Source organism: Acinonyx jubatus, chromosome D2 (genome assembly GCF_027475565.1).
Source record: "Acinonyx jubatus isolate Ajub_Pintada_27869175 chromosome D2, VMU_Ajub_asm_v1.0, whole genome shotgun sequence".
NCBI lineage: Eukaryota > Metazoa > Chordata > Mammalia > Carnivora > Felidae > Acinonyx > Acinonyx jubatus.
Genome location: NC_069393.1, coordinates 23579682 through 23603981, shown reverse-complemented (window position 1 = coordinate 23603981; position 24300 = coordinate 23579682). Strand labels below are relative to the sequence as shown.

At 47.9% G+C, this 24300-nt stretch overlaps 2 protein-coding genes across 3 annotated transcripts; one reads left to right on the top strand and one right to left on the bottom strand.

The window, feature by feature from the left end:
• The first annotated feature begins 7817 nt into the window (after positions 1–7817).
• On the top strand, positions 7818–15399 carry EGR2 (early growth response 2). 2 transcript variants are annotated; one of them, XM_027062090.2, is made up of 3 exons: positions 7818–8948; positions 11493–11601; positions 12924–15399. In XM_027062090.2, exons 1-3 carry the CDS (start codon positions 8850–8852, stop codon positions 14174–14176), a joined length of 1461 nt encoding a protein of 486 aa, XP_026917891.2. In that variant the 5' UTR covers positions 7818–8849; the 3' UTR covers positions 14177–15399. The 2 variants fall into 2 exon arrangements, with proteins under 2 accessions (XP_026917891.2, XP_053063748.1); XM_053207773.1 differs by lacking the exon at positions 7818–8948 and adding an exon at positions 9041–9867.
• A 4170-nt stretch (positions 15400–19569) lies between these two features.
• Positions 19570–22126, bottom strand: ADO (2-aminoethanethiol dioxygenase). The gene has a single exon (XM_027062089.2). The coding sequence runs from the start codon at positions 21822–21824 to the stop codon at positions 21012–21014; it is 813 nt and encodes a 270-aa protein (XP_026917890.1). The 5' UTR covers positions 21825–22126; the 3' UTR covers positions 19570–21011.
• Between the last annotated feature and the right edge of the window lie 2174 nt (positions 22127–24300).

Genomic DNA, 24300 nt, shown 5'->3' with positions numbered 1-24300 from the left:
ACCCAACCATACTTAAGCCACCCCACACAGATGAGTATCTTTTCTGATTGCACCACAAGCTGATAACCCAGAGGGTGGCAAATAGTGAGTCAGTGCCAACCTCACAGAAATGGGACAAACGAGGTCTACATGGGATGGACCTGGAGCTGGTGGCCCTAAGTTGCCTTCAGTGACCTAGAAGTCCAGGATCCACTGATTGTTGATAGTTGTTGTTTAGCCTTATGCTATCAGCCTTTCCCACTGGGGGTAAAATGACATGGGGGTACAGAACAAGGTCAGCACACACCTTGGGAAGAAAACACATGACCTAAATGTTAACTGGCCACCAGCCATCATAGTGTCGTAGAGATTACAAAAGCATTCACATGCCTGGGCCTTCCCAACCAGTAGTTGAGGGTCACATTAGACAGACAGAGCTCTCAACATCAGCACCACGAGACCTGAATGGGAATTCTGGCTCTACCCCCTTACTAGCTGTGTGAACTTACGTAAGTACCTTGGCCTCTCTGGGTCTCACTTGGCTTCTCTGGGCAGTGTGAAAGATCAACTTGGCCTTGCCAACATCACAGGATTGTTATTTTGAGTCCTAAAGGCAGTCATGTGTGTGAAAAATATTTGGGAAGGATGGGGAGCCACATAAATGTCTTCTGAGGCTTTACAAGCTCTGGGAAGTGTGGGGAATCAGGAAGTTCATGTAAGAGTTGATATAGATGGTGGAAGGATCAAAAGGCAAAAATTCTGAGGACAGGCTATAGGAACTGACATTTTACCATGTTAAGCAGGAAAGGTCGAGTGCTATATTCCAGCCTGTGACTGGTTCTTATTCAGAACATCATGACTAACTTCTTTCATGTCTCCTGAAGAGAAAACAAAATAAAATGCATAGTAAAAAAGGGGTATTTTCTACCTCTGAAGGAAGTCTTGCAAGCATGGTAAATACCAGAATGTGTTAGTAAAGCAAGTTTGGTTATTTTTTCTCTATTGGCCTTACAAGAGATTTGTACCTGAGTGTAGGTGGCTTACATGTGATTCCGGCTGTAGATAAGGGAAGATACTGCACTACCAACAGAGATTTCCCATGTTTTTGGTTCTTGGAATTAAATTCACAAGAATTTCCAGGTGGTAAGCTACATGAAGACAGGGGATTTTGTTCACTGCTGCACCCCAAGCACCAAGCACAGTACCTGATGCAATGTAGGTACTTAATAAATATTCACTGAATGCATAAACAGAACATCATGAGCTTGTCCTGGCATTTGAAAGCCCATCCCTATGTATTCACTTGCTCCCTGATTCACCTGCCTAAGCAGCCCCAGCCTAAGCAACCCCGGTGTTGTGGGACAGTTTCATAAGTCACAGCAGTGGCTTTCAGACCCTAGAGAATTTGCAGAGTGGGGGAGGTCAAGCCCACTCCAGTTCAACTGGCACCACCACACTTTTACCTAATATATATATATGGCTTCCAGATATCATTTTCCATTGCTTTGGTAATGTTGTATTTGAGCTGCCATTATATGAGTGCTGTGATGAAAAGCCTGAAGCACAGGGAAAAGCAAGGAAATAAGGCACCTTCACCCTGAGGATTTCTGAGTCACAAATGAAGGGGCTGAAAAGGTCTTTGGTGTTTGTTTCATAAAATCTAAACAGAGAGAAGAAAGAATCTAAGTTGTTCTAGTTTTCCTCTTTTTGAAGTTTCCATGGGCTGTTGCCTAAATAATCCTATTTTTAAAGAGCAAACTTTCGGGGCGCCTGGGTGGCTCAGTCGGTTAAGCGTCCGACTTCAGCTCAGGTCACGATCTCACGGTCCGTGAGTTCAAGCCCCGCATCAGGCTCTGGGCTGATGGCTCAGAACCTGGAGCCTGCTTCCGATTCTGTGTCTCCCTCTCTCTCTGCCCCTCCCCCGTTCATGCTCTGTCTCTCTCTGTCTCAAAAATAAAATAAACGTTAAAAAAAAATTTAAAGAGCAAACTTTCTAATTCTAGAAGGCTGGGAGTTGCCAGGTCTCTGGGGACGCTTTCTGATTGTGTGCTTACAAGGCCATCGACTGAAATTGTTCTGTTACCCTGTGGTGGTGATCACATTGGAACCACCATATTCTCTCAGGCACAGCAGCCTTTGAGCAGAAATGTACATTCTAGTAATTATTAGGATCCAAGCAGTCGTGTGCCCATGTGTCTAGGTCTGTTTTTTTTTTTTTTTAGCATCAGGAGAAGCAGATCTGCCAAACACTCATCTCAAAGGCCCTGAGCCCCTGGGAGACATATTCCCCAATCCCATCCTCCAGTGAAAAGGAGGACACAGATCTGGACCACCTTGCAGTGTGAAGGAGTGGGAGAATAGACCACTTTGAAGAGTCACTATTGGTCAGCAAGTGAACAAGTAGTAGTTCAGTTCAATTGTTGATGCCTTGTACCTGACCTGGAATCATAAATGTCACCTCCTATCCTACCCCAATCTGTATTCACCTCTATCACTCAAGGCCCAGCAACTTGCACAATTGCTCTGGAATACAGTGAATGGATTTGCAGTACATGTCCTGCTTTTCAGAACGTGTTCTTAATCCTCTCCCTTTGACTCACCACAGTATTCCAGCCCAGGGCAGCCAAAGCAGGGATGCTCAGGCCCATTGTAAAGATGAGGAAACTGAGGCTCAGAAAGGTTGAGTAGCTTGTCTAGTTACACAGGCTAGGGTAGGAACTGAGAGCACCTGCTGACAAGGGATGGAGTCAGACTGCTTGGGTTTACATCTTGGTACTTCTGCTCAATTAACTGTGGCTTGGGTTTTGGTGACTCAGTTTCCTCATCTGTAAAGTGAAAAGAGTAATGATACCTGCTTCATGGTGTGGCTGCTAAGCTAAGAGACAATGCAACATAGTCAGCAGAGTGCATGGTATCCTTGAATGTCCAGTAAATATTAGTCTTTTTTTTTTTTTTTTTTAGTTTTTTTTGGTCTATCTTCCATTTATTTAGGTTTTCTTTTTTTTTTTTTTTGAATATAATTTATTGTCAAGTTAGCTAACATACAGTGTATATAGTACACTCTTGGCTTCGGGAGTATATTCCCGTGATTTATCACTTACATACAACACTCAGTGCTCATGCCAACAAGTGCCCTCCTCAATGCCCATCACCCATTTTCCCCATCCCTCCACCCCTATCAACCCTCAGTTTGTTCTCTGTATTTAAGAGTCTCTTATAGTCATCATTATTATTAAGAATATTATTATGATGAAGAGACACCATGGAGCCTGATTCCTAATCTAGTGCCTTTCCATACAGTGATGCACTCAGCATCGGGGTCTGGCATTCTCCCTGCCTTGAATCCTTTCCCTTTGCCCTCACCACCCTCCTCACTCAAGACAGTGAAAACTCAAACTCTCTTTCCAAACACTGTGGCCTTTCTGGTTGCCATTTAAAATTCTGGGCAAGCATGAGGGGATGTGATGTCTCTACATCTTTGTGACATATGGATGAGAAGTATCATTAGATACAGGGAAAGAATAGCCTATCTCCCAGGGCTTGAGTGATGTCACTAGAGGAGGCACTGTTGCTTCCTCCTAGCATCAACTGCCAACCCAAGATAATGCCGTCAGTCTGCCGCAATGGTGTTCCACCCTCCACGAGGAGGGTCTTGGGGCTCCTTGCCCTGAGTCCTCTCCATTCCCCAGCTTCATGTGTTATCCTCCATGGGAGGGCAGGGTCAGGAAGGAGGGAGGCTGGCCTGAAAAGGGCTTCTGGGTAGATGTCCCCACAGTGATCCTTGCTCCTGGCTGCCACCATATCAGCGGCACTCACTATGCTGAGGACAGATGGTGGCAGCTTGGAACTTCATGACTTAAACTTTCCCAAAAGGGCATAGCTGAAAAGAAGCCCTTCAGAGGATGTTTTCTGGGGTCCTTGCCCTTGCTCCGATGTCCAACATCTCCTGGAGAAATCATTAGACATACCACACCACGAGCTGGGTAGAATTAGTTAATTAGGAGCTCTCTGACAAGATCGCATATGAAAATCTCAGACGGGCCAGGTCTCATTCCTCTCACTGCTGGGAGGACTTATCAGGCAGGCTCTTTTCCAGAAACTCTGCTTGCTGGAATACAGACAGGGAGCGCACTTGGGGGTCCCTGCCTTCAGGGAGTTTAGAGACTACATGAGACAAAGCACAAGGCAAGTCCCATACACAGGTTATACGAGGACTAGGACTATTTCTTATGGAGCACCGTCACCAGATTTTGCCAGTCACTCACTAACCCATTCTTCCTAAATTTTAAATATCTACCTCATACTTCCAAACCTCCTTGGAAAAACAACAGTGTTATCATTATGCATTTTGATCTTTCTGGGGGAAAAAAGGTGTTATCTCAATTAGGTTATCAATGTGGATCTTGGCTTTTAAAGTTTAGATGACATTCTCCACAAAGGCATAGCTTGTTATAAATTGCATGCCAATAGCCACTGCTCTCTGGATTCCTTTTTCTTCTTACAACCTAACCTGAAACTCCTCAGTAATGCTGACATCATTATTCTCGGAAGCTGAAACTCTGGAATTTGGAAATAAATATAACAAATGCTTCATATATCAGTATTGAAAGTATAGCTACTCTTTTGCTTTTATCCACTGCAAGATTCTCTGTATCACATGATGCATTTGAGGGATGTGGGCTTTGGCAATAGACAAAATAAAGTTTGTATTCTGGCTCGGTAACTTCCCAACTGTGTGAATTTGGGTAAGCTCTGTATCTTCCTGAGCCTTAGTTCCCTCATCTGTGAAATAGGAATAAACAGCCCTATTTTGCAAGGTGATTGTGGGGAATAAGGCAGTGAAACTATAAGAACATGGTACATTGTTTATCTACACAGTAGATGTTCAGTAATAGTAGTAATTTAAAAGCTAACAATGAATACTTACTATGCACCAAACAGTATGCTATGTGCTTTACATATATCGCTACGTTTAATCTTCAATATACCCTATGAGATACATGTAATCATTCTGTCCACTTTATAGATGAGGAAACTGAGGCACAGAGAAGTTACATAAATTGCCTAAGAGCACACATCCAGGTACTGTCAGAATTAGGATATAAATCTAGCACCTAGGGTTTGAATCCAGGCCATCTGGGCCTCCAGAGCTCTTAATCTTAACCACAAGAAATAGTGACCATTCTTGCCAAGATTATTCAGTTGAAATATGAAATGTTTGATATTTTTCTTTCTTTTTTTTTTTTGGTTTAAATGCTGCAAAACAAATGTTCTGACAACTGGATGCAATGGCTTTTCCTCCTTTTTTTCAACATAAAAGAAAAGCTTCTATAGGAAGTCTGATGTTATTTGGAAAAAAGAAAATTGCTTTCCATAACCTGGTGATGTAAGCAGGCTAGAGAGATGTACAACAAAAAAATCCAGGAATTCTCAAATTATAGTGACCTTCATTTTTCATACATTTAAATGTGTAAGCTGAAAGAGGTAAAATTTAAAGGCATTCAAAAGGGTGATTTGGAGTGAAGATTTTGCTTCGAGCCTTTGTGACCAGACTGATGGACCATCGCTTATTAACCTGGACCCTAGGCTGATATGTGCTTTGTTTTCAACAATTGTGACAAATGATGCATTCATTTACTTTTTGTTTTTTTGCCAGCAATGGTAGCGTGATCAGTAGGTTTGACATGATGTGTTTCTACTAGAAGGGCTGCACTTCTCTAGTCTATTCATTTTAAGTGGAACAAAATTCACTTTGTCTGTCATTTCCTTATTGAGAAATAGACAACTAAGGAATGTTCTTTCATTAAGACTGTCACTAAAACATAATACTGATGTCAATAAGCACTCCTGTATATGTTCTCTCTTCTTGCTGAAATCTTGTTGGCATGTTCTCATTCCTTTGCAGAAGTTGAGTGGTAAAAAAAATCTCAAATGTTAAAATTATAATGCCATTGTCATTAGTCAGAAAAGATAATGGCAGAAAAAAAGGAGAGACCCTGAGAGGTTAAAGAGAGGCTTCCAAGGAGTCTGCTTGTATTGGCTGCCCTCAGTTCCACTGCACTAGGTATAGGAGGCGGCCTGGAGGTTTCCACCCACGCTGGACTTTCTTTATTCCGGAAATATGCTTTGCTCCTCCCACCTTGGGGCCTTTCCACACCTGCTCTTTCTCCTGGGAATGCTGTCTCCATTGACCTTTCCTCAGTCATTGCTCATCCTTCAGACCTTGGTTCAGGGAAGCCTTCCTCAACCTTCCAGACTCGATTGGGTTCTTTGTCCTTTTCCTTCACTGGGGTCAAATATTACCATTGTTTGCAATTGTATATTTGTGTGATTGACTGCAAGCAGGCCTGGTTTTAGGCACCACTGTATGCACAAGATTTGGCATAGCACTTGATACATAGTAGATGTTCAAGAAGTTGACTCACCCTTTAGTATGAACTGAGCATCCCCTGCTTAAGCCAGTGCAGCCGCTGCTGGCCGCTGCTACAAAATAAAATCATAGGGGTCTTATTTCCTCCTCTCCAGGTTATTTGTGCCAACAGAACACAATTTCGGTTGCACACTGGACTGGTGTGAAGCAATGCTTCTGTCAGGCTTCACAACAGCTCTGATTGACATAATCTGGGCTTGGTTTATAAACTCTGAGATTACCAGATGCCCAGTGAGATGCTGAATGTAGAGAACCATTTATCAGTTTGCTCAGCACACAGGGGCACCTTTAAGAAAGGCGTGGCTGGATGGCAGAGTTGCCATTGGCCTGATTTTCATTGAGATGCACATGCCCTATGCCATTCGAGTTCGGATCCATAATGTCCTGTGTGTCCACAGTTCCGGGCAATTCTGACACTCTGTTTCCCACTCCAGAGCAGTATCAGAATGGAAGTGAATTAAAACGACATCACAATAGGAATAACCTCTACTGATGTTACACATGTTTCTTAATAAACCAAAATTCAAATCTTAACACATTATTTGTGATATGCCTTATGGCTGATTTTGATTCTCAGTCCACATCATGGGGAAAAAGCTGGAAGCCATGAACAGAAGAGTCTCAGGGCTGGCCAGAAGCCTCAAGCTGTCACCCTTGCTCCCATTTAATCCCCCCCTCGCAGGGGCAAGTCTACTAAATGTTCCTCTCTTTCCTTTCTCTTTTACTTTTTGGGTTTGGAACTCAGGACAAAGCAAATCAGAAACTGGTATTAATAACCCTGACTCATCTTGGAGTGCCCCGTTTACTTGGGCATTTTGACAACTCTGTTTTCAAGAAAGGCATTTGTTTGTTCAGGGTTTTTGTTTTTGTTTGTGTTTGGAAACTTAAGGATCAGTGCATTTGCAAGGGTTGGCTCTTTCAGTTTTTTGATCAGAATAGGTTCAAGTGCCTAAAAGTAGAGACCATGGTACATCTCTGTATTCAACTGCCACATTCCCCCTTCCTCCCTCACTCTCCTCCCCAGCCCAGCACAGAACTCTGTAAACACCTTCGAAGTTTTTATTGTCTCTACCTCCTTGTTTTCTCACTGACTCCCTCCAGGAAGGATACTGTGGGGTTGACATCTCTGTATTCAACTGCCACATTCCCCCTTCCTCCCTCACTCTCCTCCCCAGCCCAGCACAGAACTCTGTAAACACCTTCGGAGTTTTTATTGTCTCTACCTCCTTGTTTTCTCACTGACTCCCTCCAGGAAGGATACTGTGGGGTTGACTTCTCCTATTACAGGGCCTATTAGTATGCTGGCTTTGTGCCAACCCAGTTACTCCATCCATAACACAGTCTGGAGAGCCCAAGAACTCAAATTCTGCCTTCACCCCGGGGAGGGGTGTGTGTCCCTGACAGTCGTGCAGCCCTTGCCCGTTGAAAGCCCTGACCTCAGCTTTCCTCTCCTCAGAAATGCCAAAGAAAAGAGATGAAGTTGGCGAAGGTGACCTGTTTCTGCTCTAGTGGGCGGAACCAGGCTTTCAATCCTCAAAGAGTTGTTCCCCTTCCGGAACGGGCTTTTCCTGAGAGAATGATGTAGCGACCAAGAGCACTGTACTTGGAGTCAGAAGATCCGGTTTCAAGTTTGGATTCCACCACTCATCACTTTAGGCAAGTCACGTTAGCTTTCTTATTACCTACCGCAGAGTGGCTGGCTTGAAGTGAATGTACCTAGACTTCGTTCCCTTATTACTCTTCTAAAAAGAAGAAAAAGAAGAAGGTGGTTACAGGAAGTATCTACTGACCGGTTTCCAGCAGCGGTTCAGGGACGGCCTCCCAGGACTGGCCCCAGGCACCCTCCCGGGAGCCCGCCCAGCCTCGCTGCGATTATTGGTTGCCCTGCCCCAGTCAACCCCAGGCCCACCGCGGCCCTGACACCCAGCTCGGAAGTGGGGTGTGAGTTGTTAGAAAGCTCCGAATAATTCCAGAGGGTCAGTCACTCCCACTTACTGTAAAGTGCTTGCCAGACGGGCCAGGCAAGCCCACCTCTCCTCGGTGGGGCCCCCTTCCCCAAAGTCAGCCTCCTCCTTCGGGAACGTAGCAGCCGAGGACCGCAAAGCTCCCCTACGCGGGGGCCGTCCCCAGCCTGAGTCGTGCCCTCCGCGCACAGCTCTGCCTGCACTCGGGCGTCCAGGAGCTCCCCCTCCGGGCGGCGCGAGGTGACCGCGGGCAGGGTTGGCAGCAGCGCCCGCTGCGGGGCGGCCCCGAAGACTAGCCCGCCCGCCCATGTGCGTGGAGAGGAGCGAAGCTCCTCTAGCAGTCGCCGCGCCCGCGCCTGCTGCGTGTGGGTGCCTCACCTCGGAGGCCGGCGGGGGCCGTAACCCGAGTCCCGCTGCCAGGAACTACATTTGCATAATTTGGCTCCCCCCCCCCCCCTTCGGATTCAAGGCTGGAGATGCGAGTCGGGCTCCCCTCCGAGGCGTCGTCTTGCCGGTGGTCAGCGCGGGGGCCGCGGGACCGGCCCGAGCGCAGGCGGAGCGGGCTGGCGCACGTGGTAAGAGCGCAGCTTTCTTTCTTTTTCTTTTTTACGAAATGGGACTTTGCACGCTTATGCCGAGGGTGGGGTATCTACAAGGGCGCCAACCTCGCCGCGATTTTCTTTCTTTCTCTTTTTATTTTTATCTCCAATTGGAAAAGAGCGCACAGTGAGAGTGACAAACTTTCCCAAAATTTTACTGGGCGTTTGAAGTCCGGAAGGTGGCCGGCCGCCGGAGAAGATTTCACGGCGGGCAGGGGGAAACGGGACCCTTGGGTGGAGAAGCAGAGCCCGCTCCCAGTCGCCCCCGGACCCTGACGGCCGCGCGCGGGGCCGGGTGAGAGCGGGCCGGCTGCGGCGGCGGCGGCCGCGGCAGGTGAGCGGCGGCGGGAGAGCCGCCTGCAGCGCCGCGCTTCCTCCACGGCGTGGCGTCGTGGCTCTCGCCCGCGCGGGCCCCCACGAGGCTGCGGCCGTCCCGGGCCGGGGGCGGGAAAGGGCCGGGCCGGGCCAGGCCCTAGAGGCTGCCCGCGCTCTCCATCCCAGGTCGTGGTGGCTTTGGGCGGTACAGAGAGCCAGGCAGGAGGCGGTGCGCAGGCTCGGGCACCTGGGACCAGCCTCCCGCGGAGCCCGGGCCAAGCCCGGAGCGCTCCGGCTATGGACCGGGAGGCAGGAGCGGTGCGTGCAGCGAGCCAGAACCCACCGCTGTCTGGACCTCTGAAAAGTTTTAAAAAATTGCTTTGAGAACTAACCAGAAAGGTTTCCATCGGGGTCAGTGTTTTTTGTTTGTTTTTTTTTGTTTTTACTCGAAAAGGGAAACGCGTGTGGGGTCATGGCGGCCTGAAATTGGCATTAGCGACGCTGTTTGCTGTCCCTCAGGACCTCGCTGAGCTTACCGAGGTGGCTCTTGGCGAGGCAAAGCAAGAAGATTCTTCCAAATGTGCGTGTTGTGGAGTAGGGCTCGGGTGAGGGCAGGGCGCACTTCCCGAGAGTGTAGGCTTTCGGGGGTCGGGGGCCGCGGTGGCGGCCATACGGCCGGAGAAGGTGAGGTGGGGTGTCTTGGCAGAGCATCCTGTCCGGCAAAGCCCAGCGCCCGCTCGGCGGGGCGGGCGCCCCGGCGCGCTGTCAACAGGGAGGTGTGTAGCGTAAGGTGTGCGAGTGGGTGTGTGAAGAAGGCAGCGGGGGCGGGAGTGTGTGTAGCGGAAGTGGAGCGTGTGTGAGTGTAGCAGTGTGTGTGTGTGCGTGCGTGCGTGGCGGGGCAGGGTGAGTGTCCAAGCCTCCATCTGGACGCCCCCACACAGCCGACCGCCCAGACGCGCCGGGAAGGGCGCCCGCTCCGCGCAGCAGCTGAAGGGGGGTTGGGAGCGCGCGGGCAGAGGAAGGGGGGTGTCTCCGGCTGAGGATTTCTCTCGAAGCTCGCCGCAGTTATTCTGTTCTTCCTAGGGTCTACCCCCACCAGCCCCCAAGGTGCCCGAAATACTTAAACAAACAAACAACCCCAAACCTGTTCCGTTTTCGCTCCTGTATAAATAGAACAGACTTTCCAAAAAAGCAATACCGCATTCACTCTTATCACCAGCCACTTCTTTCCACCAAGTAATTCAGAAAAAAGCAGTCAGCTTCCGTGAATGCATGCAGCTTTTTTTTTTTTCTTCGCTGCCTCCTTTTGCTTGCGGTTTTGAGTTGCCAAGAAAGTGAGTAGGGGTTTGACTGTAGTGTCTCGGCTCCGCTCGGTTTCTTTCCGAAGTTTAATTTTCCGGAATGGCTCCCAAACAAGGGCTGGGGAGGCGGAGCCGCCGGCACCGGATCTTCGCCTTTTTTGGAAAGCCTCGGAGAACCGGAATTCCTCCCCGCTCCGGGAGGCAGCGCCGCAGCTAGGACCCGCACGCTCTTCCCCCGTGGGCTGAGCCGGACTCGCGGGGCGCCGGCTCCCCGCTAGGCTCGGCGCCTGGACCGGACTGCGGCTCGGCCTGCGCGTCCTAGACCCCCGCGATTCCCCGCGGTCTGAGAGCCGGGAGTCGCGAGCCCGGCGGAGTCCGCGCTGCCGAGACCGTATGCAAATCGGCCATGTGACGGCAAGAAGCCGCCTGGCCCAGCCCTGTTCCTCAGTCCATATATGGGCAGCGACGTCACGGGCATTGAGAACCTGCCCATAAATACTTACAGCAACACTTTCCGTCTAACCGAGAGAGCAGCAATTGATTAATAGCTCGGCGAGGGGACACACTGACTGTTATAATAACACTACACCAGCAACTCCTGGCTTCCCAGCCGGAACACAGGAGAAGAGTCAGTGGCAAATAGTCATTTTTCTTCTTAGAAAAACAGCAACTTGTTTTGCTAGTTTTATTTCTGTTGGATTTTTTTTTTTTTTTTGTGGTTGCTTTTAAGTGTGGAGGGCAAAAGGAGGTACCAACTTAGACTCAGTCCAATCCCTCTCCAAAACGGCTTCTCTGACACTCCAGGTAGAGAGGGAGTTGGGTCTCCAGGTTGTGCGAGGAGCAAATGATGACCGCCAAGGCCGTAGACAAAATCCCAGTAACTCTCAGTGGTTTTGTGCACCAGCTGTCTGACAACATCTACCCGGTGGAGGACCTCGCCGCCACGTCGGTGACCATCTTCCCCAATGCCGAACTGGGAGGCCCCTTTGATCAGATGAACGGAGTGGCCGGAGGTAAGCCCCATGTCCCCTTCGCGGGCCGGGACCCAAGCGGCTCGAAAGTGGTGGGTGGGGTACGGTGCGTGTGCAGGACTTGGAGGAGAGGGTTGGGTGCGAGGTGGATGGTGTTGACTGAACGGGATGCAGGAGGAGCCCGCGGGAGCAAGGACCAGATCGCTGGAGCTGGGCGTGCGGGCAGATGCACCAGGTCGTCAGCGAGCGGGCGGGCGTGCGCCGCGGCGCGCCCAGCCCCCTGCGGGCGCAGGGATAAGAGTAGAAGAGGTGCCCCGCCAGGCTTGTGCTGGCCCTTGGGCCGGCGGAACCTCGGCCTTTCCTCTCCCGGGGCAGGGACAAAGTGACGGGAAAGTTCGGGGCTCCGGAGGAGAGCTGGAGAGCCGAGCGGCGGCGAAGCGCCAGAGGAAAGCGTCCGCCGCTCCCGCCCGGGCAGAGCCGACCCGGGGAAAATCTCCGAGCGCGTTCCGGGTGCGGCCAGAAGGAGCGCCCCCACCTGCGCGCCGCCCGCCAAGTTGAGGGGGTTGGCGAGGCGGGAAGGAGGAGGAGGAGGTGGAGGGCGGGCAACGGCGGGAAGCAGCCCCCGGGTGGCGAAGGAGGCCCGCGGGGGCACCGGAGCCGCTGGTTTCCTTGGCGATGCAGTGGAAAGTGGTCTCCCGCGGCCCCCGCTCCTTCCTCGAAGCTCCGCCACCGGCCTCGGGCTAGGGCGTGCGGGTGTTGGGCATGGCCGGGAAGGTTGGAAGGGAAAGGAAACCTATAGATTCCTTCCACTGCAGAGCCCCATACCCTCCAGCAGCCGTCAGCTGTAGCGCAGCGGGAGAGGGAGGGACGGAAGCGCCGGGGATGGGGAGCATCCAGGAAATCTCTGATCTCTTTCTCAGGCTCCCCTCTCGGGCGGCACTGGCTGGGATCAGTCTTCTGGTTAGGGTCTGCCCTGGAGCCCCAGCCGTGGGACCCCCAGGCAAAGGAGAGGCAGAGAAGTTCCAGGCAGATGGGGAATTTTTAATATTGTTGTTGCTATTATTGGGTGTTTTTATTGGGGAGGAGAGCCACAGATGGTTGTGTGTGGGGGTTGGGAGTAGTTCATCCTGCTTTTCTGGAGGTAGTTTGAGTCCCAGACTGTCATTGGCTGCCACAGTGGGATCCTGGGCTACCCTCTTCTTACTGTCCCCTAGGCTTCAATTTTTCCACCTGTTGGGCTCTGCCCCAGCTCTACTATGCTAGAATCCTGGGCTTTGGGAATGGACCTGTGTGAGAGTGGGTGAGAAGGGATTCTTGGCTGCATTCTCATTGCTCCACCTCCATTCTTTCTTTTCCCTCCCCAGATGGCATGATCAACATTGACATGACTGGAGAGAAGAGGTCCTTGGATCTCCCATATCCCAGCAGCTTTGCTCCTGTCTCTGCACCTAGAAACCAGACCTTCACGTACATGGGCAAGTTCTCCATTGACCCCCAGTACCCTGGTGCCAGCTGCTACCCAGAAGGCATCATCAATATTGTGAGTGCAGGCATCCTGCAAGGGGTTACCTCCCCAGCTTCGACCACAGCCTCGTCCAGCGTCACCTCTGCCTCCCCCAACCCACTGGCCACAGGACCCCTGGGTGTGTGCACCATGTCTCAGACCCAGCCTGACCTGGACCATCTCTACTCTCCACCGCCACCACCTCCTCCTTATTCTGGCTGCGCAGGAGACCTCTACCAGGACCCCTCGGCATTCCTGTCAGCAGCCACCACCTCCACATCCTCCTCCCTGGCCTACCCACCGCCTCCTTCCTACCCCTCCCCTAAGCCAGCCACGGACCCGGGTCTCTTTCCCATGATCCCGGACTATCCTGGATTCTTCCCATCACAGTGCCAGAGAGACCTACATGGTACAGCTGGCCCAGACCGCAAACCCTTTCCCTGCCCCCTGGACTCCTTGCGAGTCCCTCCTCCACTCACTCCGCTCTCCACCATTCGCAACTTTACCCTGGCGGGTCCCAGTGCTGGGGCCGCGGGGCCAGGGGCCAGTGGAGGCAGTGAGGGACCCCGGCTGCCTGGCAGCAGCTCGGCAGCAGCCGCTGCCGCCGCCTATAACCCGCACCACCTGCCGCTGCGGCCCATTCTGAGGCCTCGCAAGTACCCCAACAGGCCTAGCAAGACCCCAGTGCATGAGAGGCCCTACCCGTGCCCAGCAGAAGGCTGTGACCGGCGCTTCTCCCGCTCTGATGAGCTGACCAGACACATCCGCATCCACACGGGACACAAACCCTTCCAGTGTCGGATTTGCATGCGCAACTTCAGCCGCAGTGACCATCTCACTACCCACATCCGCACCCACACTGGCGAGAAGCCCTTTGCCTGTGACTACTGCGGCCGCAAGTTCGCCCGGAGTGACGAGAGGAAGCGCCACACCAAGATCCACCTGAGACAGAAGGAGCGCAAAAGCAGTGTGCCTTCCTCATCCGTGCCAGCTGCCTCCGCAGCCTCTTGCACTGGAGGCACGCAGGCTGGGGGGGCCCTGTGCAGCAGCAACAGTGGCACTATCGGCGGCGGGTCCCTCGCCCCTTGCTCCTCTCGGACCCGGACACCTTGAATGAGACTCAGGCTGACACACCAGCTCCTTGAGGCCCCGGAGGCCCTTCGTCCACTGGTCCACTTCAACTGCACAACAAACACTACCACCCTTTCCTGCCCCCCTCTCCCTTCCTGGGCGAAGGGCCTTGGTGGAGCCCAGCACTGCCCCCTTTTCACTTAGAAACCGGTCCTTCCTAAAACTTAGCCCACTTTAGTGTCTCTTAGGTGGGTTGACTATCACCCTAAGATAATGGGGAGGTGCAGAAGGGTGTTGGGTGGGGTCCCTGGCCTAGAGGGCTGAGGCCTGACCCTGCTTTAAAGGGTTGTTTGACTAGGTTTTGCTTCCCTTCTCTCATATCTTGTCCCATTACAGGTTTGACTCTGGATGTCAGAGTTGATTTGAGACTTTTTCTACAATAGTAGGTTGGGAGATGCTGATCCCTTCAGGTGGGGGCAGCAAAAAGAAGCAAAGCTGATGTGCACTTTATGGCTTGGGACTGATTTGGGGATGCTGTACAGTGAATGAAGCATGGCCTTTATGCTGCATTCTGTGGCCCTAGAACAGTGAATCAAAGCTTATCTAGTCGTTCCAACCCTTTAAGCAATATGTATTATAAACTCAGAGAACGGAAGTGCAATGTGATGGGAGGGACATAGCAATATCTGCTCCTTTTTGAGTTGTTTGAGAAGTGTAAAGACTATTTTTTCAGTGTATATCCACTCAGATTTTGTGTATTTTTGATGTGCACTGTTCTCCAAGTTCTGAACCTTCGGGAAAAAAAGCATTTATGATCTCCTGAAATGAGTCAGAGATTAAGTTATTTAAAGGGGATGTACATATATTCTCTGAAACTAGGATGCATGCAGTTGTGTTGGAAGTGTCCTTGGTGCCTTGTGTGATGTAGACAATGTTAAAGGGTCTGCATGTAAATGGGTTGCCTTACTATGGAAAAAAAATCACTCCCTGGGTTTAGTATGGCTGTATATTTCTGCCTATTAATATTTGGATTTTTTTTTTTTAGAAAGTATATTTTTGTATGCTCTGTTTTGTGACTTAAAAGTGTTACCTTTGTAGTTGAATTGCAGATAAGAATGTAAATATTACTGGAGCTGACTTGTTTGGTTATTAGCTCTTAATAGTTGTGGAAATAGAAATGATTTATTCTAACGCAAAACCACTAACCGATATTCAGATAATGGATGGTTTATGACTATAGTGTAAATAAATACTTTTCAACAATATCTTTGCTGCAGAAATCGTTGATGAAAGATTTACTTGGTGGGAGTTCAAAAGTTATCCAGTGCTTTGACCAAGCTAGGATCTCCCAGGTTTTCTTTGCTGGCCTTTCAACACCAGCCCTCTCACCCCCCAAGCAATCTCCATTCATAATCAAATGCTAGCGTTCCGGGGATTTCCCCCATGCATTAGTGTAAAAGTGGGGAGGCGTTGTTTTGACTCATTGTTCCGTCCTCTCTAACAGCCTATAGCTTCTCTCGACTCCTGAGTGGGCTCCGGAAAATAAATACTTACAAACAAGTGCCCACTCGGAGACTACACATTTGTGGCTGCTTTCAGAACTCTGACCAAGGCCAGGAACTCAGACGAGATGTGGCTTTGTGGAAAGTGTGGTGGCGTGGTCAAGCTGGAAATGACTTTTAGGTTCCAGGATTAGTCTCATGACCACAGAAAACTTTTTGAAAAATGCTATCGCCTCTTCAGATCAAAAATGCACTCAGACACTGCTGAAAACAGCATTCATGGTTTGCCAAAGGAATTACCCCAGGACTCATTTCTCTCTAGTCTTCTCTCCCTGGTTGCCCCTATTTGGAAGGATCACTAACCTGCCATATGTTTGGTGGGCCTAGAGACTATCAAAATACCCAGCTCATTAGATAAAATAGTTGCACACCAGCTTAATAAAATCTCAAAGAAAGACATTCTGAATCAAATAGGCAAATACGGTTCTCCATTTTACTTGATAATAGTTTGCAAAAGAATACTCTATAGGGTTCATTTTAGTGTGAGCCTTTTGTAGCAATTTTAAAATATAAATTTCACCATGAAAGAGTTATCTACCTGTCATACAAAGCAAATGGGTTGGGCCTCTGTGAAGAATTGGGCCTCAATATCATTGAAGTTCACCCATTGCTTCTGGATCCTCACATAAGTATAACATGTTGGAGCAGAAACTGTTCAGCTGTATCATCTGAAAACTGTCATCTGTCCTTTGCCACTGTCAGCCTCCTTCATATGTGGTCGGTAATTGGCCTGTATTTTAGAACAGCAGACAGCAAGTAACTACTCCTCAAAACTTTTTGCTCTTCAGAGGGCTGGAATTTTTAGATCTAACTTGTGGAGGTAATTAATCCTTTTATTTCCTCTCTTTCTGTATTTCAAAGATGCAGAATACCTCTTTCAGTAACTACTAAATAGAAATTTTCTAAACCCCAGTGCCAGATTGTTCTAGTGACTGATGTTATTCCATTAGATTCATATTTCGTAGTTTGTCAGCTTATTATCATCCTTGCTTGGCTAATTTTGTTAAAACATGTATACAACAATGCCACATTTTGGTAATTGTGTTTTAATGAATACTCTCCTCCTAGCAAAATTTCATAATATTAAAATACAGTAATTTGTCCTGCCAACTTAAATTTCAGAACACCTTCAATCAAGATAATATAAACAATTGTTCACAAAGCGGGACTAAAATAGCTTTTTAAGAAGTCCTTTTTAAAAGAATAAGTTAATGTTAATTAAATGTATTTTGATGATAGTCAAATTGGTTACATAATCACTTTCACCTTGAGGTGGGCTTGGTGAAGAGATAACATACCATGAGGAACATATCTTGGTGTTTTTTCAGAGACAGCTTGGTGGCTTTTACTTCTTGATTTTAACATGTTAGGTCAATCTTTCACCAGATTTCACTCTCAGCTTGCAACATTCAGCGTACTTTCATCCAGGTGTTTCATTTTTTACTTTGCTCAAGAAATAAAGTATATAAAGCTAAGTCTGATCCTTCTTATATTCAGTATGCCTTATTGAACAGTATTTCTGATAGTAAACCTGTTTAAAAATAAACTTCTGGAGAATAAGTAGGTCTATTAAACTAAACAAGGTTTTCAATTATTCATAAATGAGTGTATTTAAGTATCAATTGCTAATGAAATTAAGCCAAATTGTTTGGTATATATTGAAAATGGCTGTAGTGATATTTTAACTGTCCCTGATATATGTGTGTGTGTGTGTGTGTGTGTATAGAATGGTCAGCATCATCAAGTACCTAAAATGCTGCTAGTCCAAACTATAATTAAACAAACTTTACAGAAAATGACAAATATTTAAGTCCAAACATTTTTTCCTTCATGGATAAAAGTATTTTTCTTTTCTTGCACTAGTTTATTTTCTTTAGGTTAAACATAAAGGGGAACTATTTTCTGTTGTAGCAAAATAACATGATTCCACATTAATTTCAGATGTGTTTTCAATCAGATTGTTTCAAAAAGCTCACAAAGAAATGGACTATGTAAGTTTCTACTACTTGGACTTTGGAATCTGCAGAAAGCCACCAGTTTTCAGTACAACATAATCTTATACAATGAATGTTTAATAGTAACTGGACATCATAGTATTTTTCATTTTGCAATAATCAAATAAGATTTACCTCTTTAACAATTTCAAACATGCTTTTATTTTTCATAAGTACACTGATTTTAATTTCTGGATCTGAAGATTCAGTATGTAGGGGGCTTAACAAAGGATTGCCTTGACAGTAGATGCTTCATTACACTGAAATAATCAGTGGTTGGTTTCTGTTTGTAACCTGGCTCTCAGAATTCAGATGAAGAGGGTTACAGGAGTGGCACTACCCTCAGGTTAGAGTTGAATAGTAACGGGCTGAACCCTGAATTAAAGACATATTGCTTCTACGCTGAGCAGTAGAGCTAGCGCACAAGATACAAAGTCATTTGGAATCAGTAACAGTCTACCTGAGATGCCAAGGCAGAGGCATCTACAAGGGGACAATGAAAAAGGAGGAATAAAAGGTGTGGACTCTGGAAGAATTTAACAGCTATTAGCCTTGAAAGTTCAGAGAACCCACTCCTGTTGACAACTAGTACTTTAAAAATGGGCCCATGATTTTCATTAACAAACAGCACTTAGTGTAACCTCAATCCACGTGAATCAGGCTTAGTAAAAAAATCAATTCTCAGAGTAGTAGGTAGGTACACAATACACACCATTAATAAAACTGGCTTTTGATATATCAGGGAATTAAAACGCTTTGGAAGTATTGAGACAGACTTCTCACTCGGGAGAGGCAATTATTGCATTTGTTATTCAACAGGAAAGTGATCAGTATCATTGTGCTCATCAGTCTGTGTAGGGGAAGACGACTTTTCTCCTCAGTCGTTACTAAAATAGTCTATATCGCAGTAATATACGGAAACGCAATAGCAGCACATGAAGTCAGTCATGACGAACAGTTTAAGCGCAGAGGTGCCAGGTTTTGCTGCACGACATTTTGTCTTTGTAGTAAGAATATTCTTCTTAGTGGCTAAAACAAGTTCTGTTTTCACCATTAATTTACTCAATATATTAGTGAACCACAAGTTTCACTGTCCTTACTGAACTAAATTAGAGAGATACCATATTGCTACTTTGGCCTGCAACAATTTCAGTTCTTTTGAAAAGCACCTTAGTTTTTTTTCATTCAGCTTGTTTGCACTTGAGAACTTTAAAACTTTTCACAATAAAGTTTGGAAAAACAATTCCTTCTTGCTTACTGTTCTATTGCTAGAATATTTCTGTAGTTTTAATGCATTCTAGGGTGTATTATAGCATATACATCACTGTCAATAATTTTATAAATTCATCAACTTTTTGCTATAATTCAGAACGGGTAGGCATGTGATTGATAACCACATTCATTACTGTGCTATTAAAAAACCCATTTTGTGAACATTTTTCTAAGAAAATCATCATTTGCATATCTAGGATTTAGTTTTAAATTGAATGGCATTATGAACTGCTTCAAACTGCCCCAAGGCATATTAAACTATAGCATCATGTGAAGCCACCATAAAACGTTAGCAACCTTGGAGGAAAGGCTTGGCATTATGCCTGTTTCAGGTTTTATAAGGGTGGCATTTCACATGGAATAAGCGTCTTTTTTGTTTAAAAAAAAATCAAGAATTTGCTTTCTTAATCTATTTAAAAAATTGGGAACAAATATTCCTTCACTCTGGGCCACAGTAACCCAGTATGCATAAAGAGGCAAAGGCACATACTGTCTCTCCAGTGTCAACACTTTCCACCAATAGCAAGTCTCCCTTTATTACATACAGACCTTAGAACTCGATTGCCATTTGGGCAAGTCAATCAAGAGGGCTTAGACAACAGCTGGGCAGATTTTAATGTGTTTATTTCTACAGTTTGTTTTTATTAAAAGTGTTGTGAAAAAGGAATCCTATAAATAGTAAAAAGAGGGAAACAATAGTGCTCCATAGCCTGAAGCAAATGGTGTAAATACAGTTGTAAACAAGGTAAAGTTGCTGAGCTTACCGAAAGGACAAAAATAAAACTAGTTACAGATAGCACAACTGTTTAAGAGGTTGGTTAGTGTTTTGTCCCTCGTTCTGGTGCCCTAAAATGGCCAGCAGTATAGGTAATTCTCTATTCTGTAGCCTTGATCATGTGTGCCTTCTCTCTTCCTATAGAAACCACACCAGATGAGGCAAGCTCTGGCTCACTACTGTTGGGAGAACACTGCCATCAAAACAACACAGCTGGAACCAGCAGCCTTCTGGAACATTAGAGCTCCTGAGAATTTGAAACAGTCATCAACATTTTTCTCTATTTTTGCAGGAAAAACTGGAAGTAAACAGGGGCATGGAATTCAACAACTGGCTAGAAGTGTTTTACATTCAGTTGTTTGGAAGCATGGCGATTCAGCTCCTTTGAATCTTCTGGTTAGAAAACCCAGAATTAACCTATCACCTCTTAAAGCTCACGAAGACCCTCCCCCCAAAATGAAAAAAGTCAGTTGAAGGTAATATAGTTTTTGCATTAAAGGTGAATCTGCAACAAGAAATCTGCTTAACTCCCAGATCTGGAGACTCAAGGGGACAATAAGCTCTAAGTGATCATCTGTCACTGAGATATGCAGGCGCTGGATTTCTTGGTAGATGCTGCCAGAGTAAACCAGATGTGGCTACCGGGCAAGAGGAGGAAAGAAAACAAATCTTGTCCTCTACATGAATAGTTATGCTTTGGGGGTGATACTCCAACTCTGGAAAAATGATCTAATTTTCACTTTACATAGTAGCTCATCTTGTTAAACCTAGTTTTTACCAGTGACTTGAACTAAAAACAATTCAAACCACTGGGTCATGCATTCAATAAATTAGAATTATAACAGTAAGGAGTAAAAGGGACATAGGTGGAAAACAAATCCTATTTACCCGGGGTAGGGGGTGTGGGGGCTTTTAGTGTATTTTGTATAGTATAAAGAACAGAGAAAAGACTATTTTCATTATGGCTTTAGGATGGAAGCGCTTCAGATAGTCCCCTGCCCCCCTTTCCCCCAAATCAAAACCCCAATGGCAGTGACAGAGCCAGGAAACAACCTAGTCTACTAGCCTTCCCCGCCCCTTAACCCGACCCCGCGGCTGCACTCCAGTTGCCAGTGCTTCCCACGGCTCCGGAGAAAGCAGCTACAGCCCATTCCAGTAGATCCAAAGCCCAGGCCTGCGGGTAGGGAGAGAGCCCTTATGGTGGGTCGCGGGTAGCCAGGCCCAGATGTGAACAGGGCACGTCTTCGCCCCACGGCAACCGGGCGCTGGCGGCTTCAAGGGAAGACCTTGGGACCTGGATAGGGCTCCCCCTCGCACCAGAAGTCATCGGCTTGAGGGGTCTCCAGGAGCCACACCTCTCTGGGCAGGTCGCAGGCCGAGCCGGAGAGCTCCTTGTCCCTGACAGGCTCCAGCACCCGGTAATAGTGGCAGTCCCGGCCATCGTCCGGGTCATAGGGCGGGGCCAGAATGTCCAGGAAGGCGGCGGGCCCGTCCACAGCGTCGATCTGGTGCAGGTTGTCCTGGTGTGGGGTGAGGACGCAGGGGCCGCTGGCCTCGGTGTACTCGGCCCTCGAGCGCAGCACGCCCAGCCGCACGGCGTCCCGCTCCCGGGCTTTGAGCGGCGGCTCGAACTGCTGCTCTGGCGGCGGGGCCCGTGGCCGCTGCCCGCCGCCCGCCTCCAGCTTGTCCATGCAGCTGATGCGCACGGTGCCGTAGAGCACCTTGAGCATGCCGTGCATGCCCGGGTGGTCATGAAGCGGAATGGACGTGCCGCTCTTGAGCAGGAACACGCCAAGGCTGAAGCCGTCGGTTTCGTAAATGTGCATATAGGTGACCGGTGGTAGGTTGGGCGGCAACGGCTGCACCGTGGCCTTGCGCGGGGCGATGTTCAGGTCCTCCGCGCGGACTTGGGTCAGCAGGTTCTTCAGCTTGCTCAGGTTCTCCGGGAAGCCCTGAGGCATAGGGGCCTCGGAGCCCGGCGCCGCGCCGTGGTCGGAAGCGCTGCGGCAGCCCCCGCTGCCCCGGAAGGTGAGACACGCCTGGCGGGCGATCCGTTGGATCAGGGAGGCCATGTTGTCTCGGGGCATGCTCGGCTGATCCTCTGCGTGTCGAGGCTGGCCCCCGCCGCCCCCTGCTTTCCTCCGCCCCTTGCGGTCTCCGGTGGCCGCCACGGCTGCCAGCAGCCCGGGGCGAAGCGAGAGGCCCCGCAACTACCGGTCTTACGGGCGCGCGGCACCGCTGCCGCCAACCTCAGCAGCCTTGCGCCCGCAACGGCCCCGGCGCACCAGCCCCGCGCCTCCGGCGAGCGCGCACGCGCACGACCCACGCGCCGCACTCACGCCAGACGAGCAGGTACCGGCCGCGCGGACGGTGTAAGGCTTTGCGTTACGCCCGACGTTCCATTCAAGCAGCCCACACCTACGACGGTGGCCGGGCGCGCTGGCCGCCTTACAGAGCATGCTGGGACTTGTAGTCCGATATTACGGATGAGCTCTGACAGAGTTTCCTTTGCCAGCTGGAAAAGGAAAGATTGGATTTGTTTCTTATAAAGAGCCTTTCTTTAACTGTTTCAAGGTATTTGCTTGTTTGAGAAGGTGAATTGGGACGCAAGAGAAGTAGCCAGTTAACTACAACTCCCGGCATCCTCAGCAGGCCGGAGTGGCGCACTTCCGGCAGCTGGCCTGAGGCGTGGTGAAGGCTCTTGGCCATCGCCAGGAACGGGGCAAGAGGGTCGTTAACCTTTCTGGCGCCGGTCGGCCTGTTCAGCCAGCCAGGGTCGCTCTTCTCTGGCGCCTACCTTTGGGAAGGAGGCTGTTGAGTTAACTTCATGTCTTCCTGGCCACCTAGGCAGCACAGTCTACCCACGGGGATTACGGGACAGCACTTTCGTAATTTTCCAAGTTTCTTGGGAGATGAGAGGGTCGAGGCCGTCCCTAGCGATCAGGATTCCTCTGCACAGCCGTCCCCAGCTGTTGTTTGCATCAGAGTGTGATGACGCTGCTCTTCCGGTTAAAGAGCCAGATAGTTTTGCTGGGATTCGAGAGGCCATTTGCTGTGGCCAAGGATTGTGTATACCAAAGGTTATTAAACCATGGTTTGCCTGAGAAGCACCTGGTTGTAAGGGGGAGGTAGGGAGGAGCTTAAAAAAAATACAAATTACTGGTTGTCGTGTAGAAACTGATTCACTAGATGATTCTGGGGCATCTTATGAGAAACAATGGTGTGCGAGAACGAGGCACGCTCTCGATCATCACCCTGAGTTTAAAATCTTTTTGGGCTTCCAAAGCTAAACATGAGTTTTTTGCTCATTTTGTAATTATAGTGGTTCCATAAATCCTCTCCAGCTAAAAAAGGCATGCTTTTTTAGTGGGCTGTGTAACCTATCTAATGAACACTTGATATATGCGAGGCAATATTATACTATTTAATCCTCATAGCAACTCTTAAAAGATGGGCTCTGTTATTAATCCCAGTTTGCAGATGAGCGAATAAGTTGCTCAAGGATAGTAATCAGCAGGGCCTAATCAGTAGTGAAGAAAAAAGTACAGTTTTACAAAAAAAAAAAAAAAAAAAACCAAAAAAACCCAAACGTTTGAGTTGGTATTAAAAGCACTAAATGTGGAGTTAGGAAATTGTTTTTTCCAACCTGTTGTGCTAATAACAAGTTGTATGTTTTAGGCAGATCGTACCCTTTCGGTCCTCAATTTATTTACTTGTAAAATGTTGGGGTTAGGAGAACAGTCCTGAACACTAGTTACTCATCAGAAGCCCCTGGGAGCTTTATAAAAATAAAGATTTGGAGGTCATACCCCAGAGATTGTGATACAGAAGAACTCGTGTGAAGCCTAGATTTTTTTTTTTAAAAGATGCTATGCAAGTGATTCTTAATTTTCAGCCCAGTTTGAGAATCACTGCTAGATCTGTAAATTCTGAAGCAGTTCTTAATATTTGGTGATTTTGATTAAGACAGTGATTATTTGCTTTGGAAAGGACTCCTAATATTTGCTTTTCAGATTGCCATGCCATTGTTAAGGTATTTAAATTGTACTGTCAAAGTTCATCATGTAATGAAATCCCATGCAGTCTTTTTCTAAATTTTCTTTTAATATTTATTTTTGAGAGACAGAGACAGAGCGCGAGTGGGGGAGGGGCAGAGAGTGAGGGAGACACAGAATCAGAAGCAGGCTCCAGGCTCTGAGCTGTCAGCACAGAGCTCCACGCAGGACTCAAACCCACAGACTGTGAGATCATGACCTGAGCTGAAGTCGGATGCTTAACTGACTAAACCACCCAGTCTTTTTCTAAAGTGAGGAATATTTAATTTAAGAGAAAGAATTCCTGTCTTTATTTACAAATCTGGATTTTTATTTACTGGTTTTGCTTTTTTTAAGATATAATTAGTGGGAGATATAGATAGACTCGATAGAACTCAGACTTTAGTAACATATAGATGTATTTGATTTTCAAATCTATCACTTCTTGATAGTTACCTATACTTATTTAACTGAAACTCATCTATAAAATGGGATAATAAGAGACATGTGTAGAAATGTCATAATAGCA

Coding starts and splice junctions, on each gene's coding strand:
- EGR2 (XM_027062090.2), top strand. CDS start 8,850: ATGCGAGTCGGGCTCCCCTCCGAGGCGTCGTCTTGCCGGTGGTCAGCG. Junction 8,949..11,492: donor GGAGCGGGCTGGCGCACGTG/GTAAGAGCGCAG, acceptor TTTGTGCACCAG/CTGTCTGACAACATCTACCC. Junction 11,602..12,923: donor GATGAACGGAGTGGCCGGAG/GTAAGCCCCATG, acceptor TTCCCTCCCCAG/ATGGCATGATCAACATTGAC.
- ADO (XM_027062089.2), bottom strand. CDS start 21,824: ATGCCCCGAGACAACATGGCCTCCCTGATCCAACGGATCGCCCGCCAG.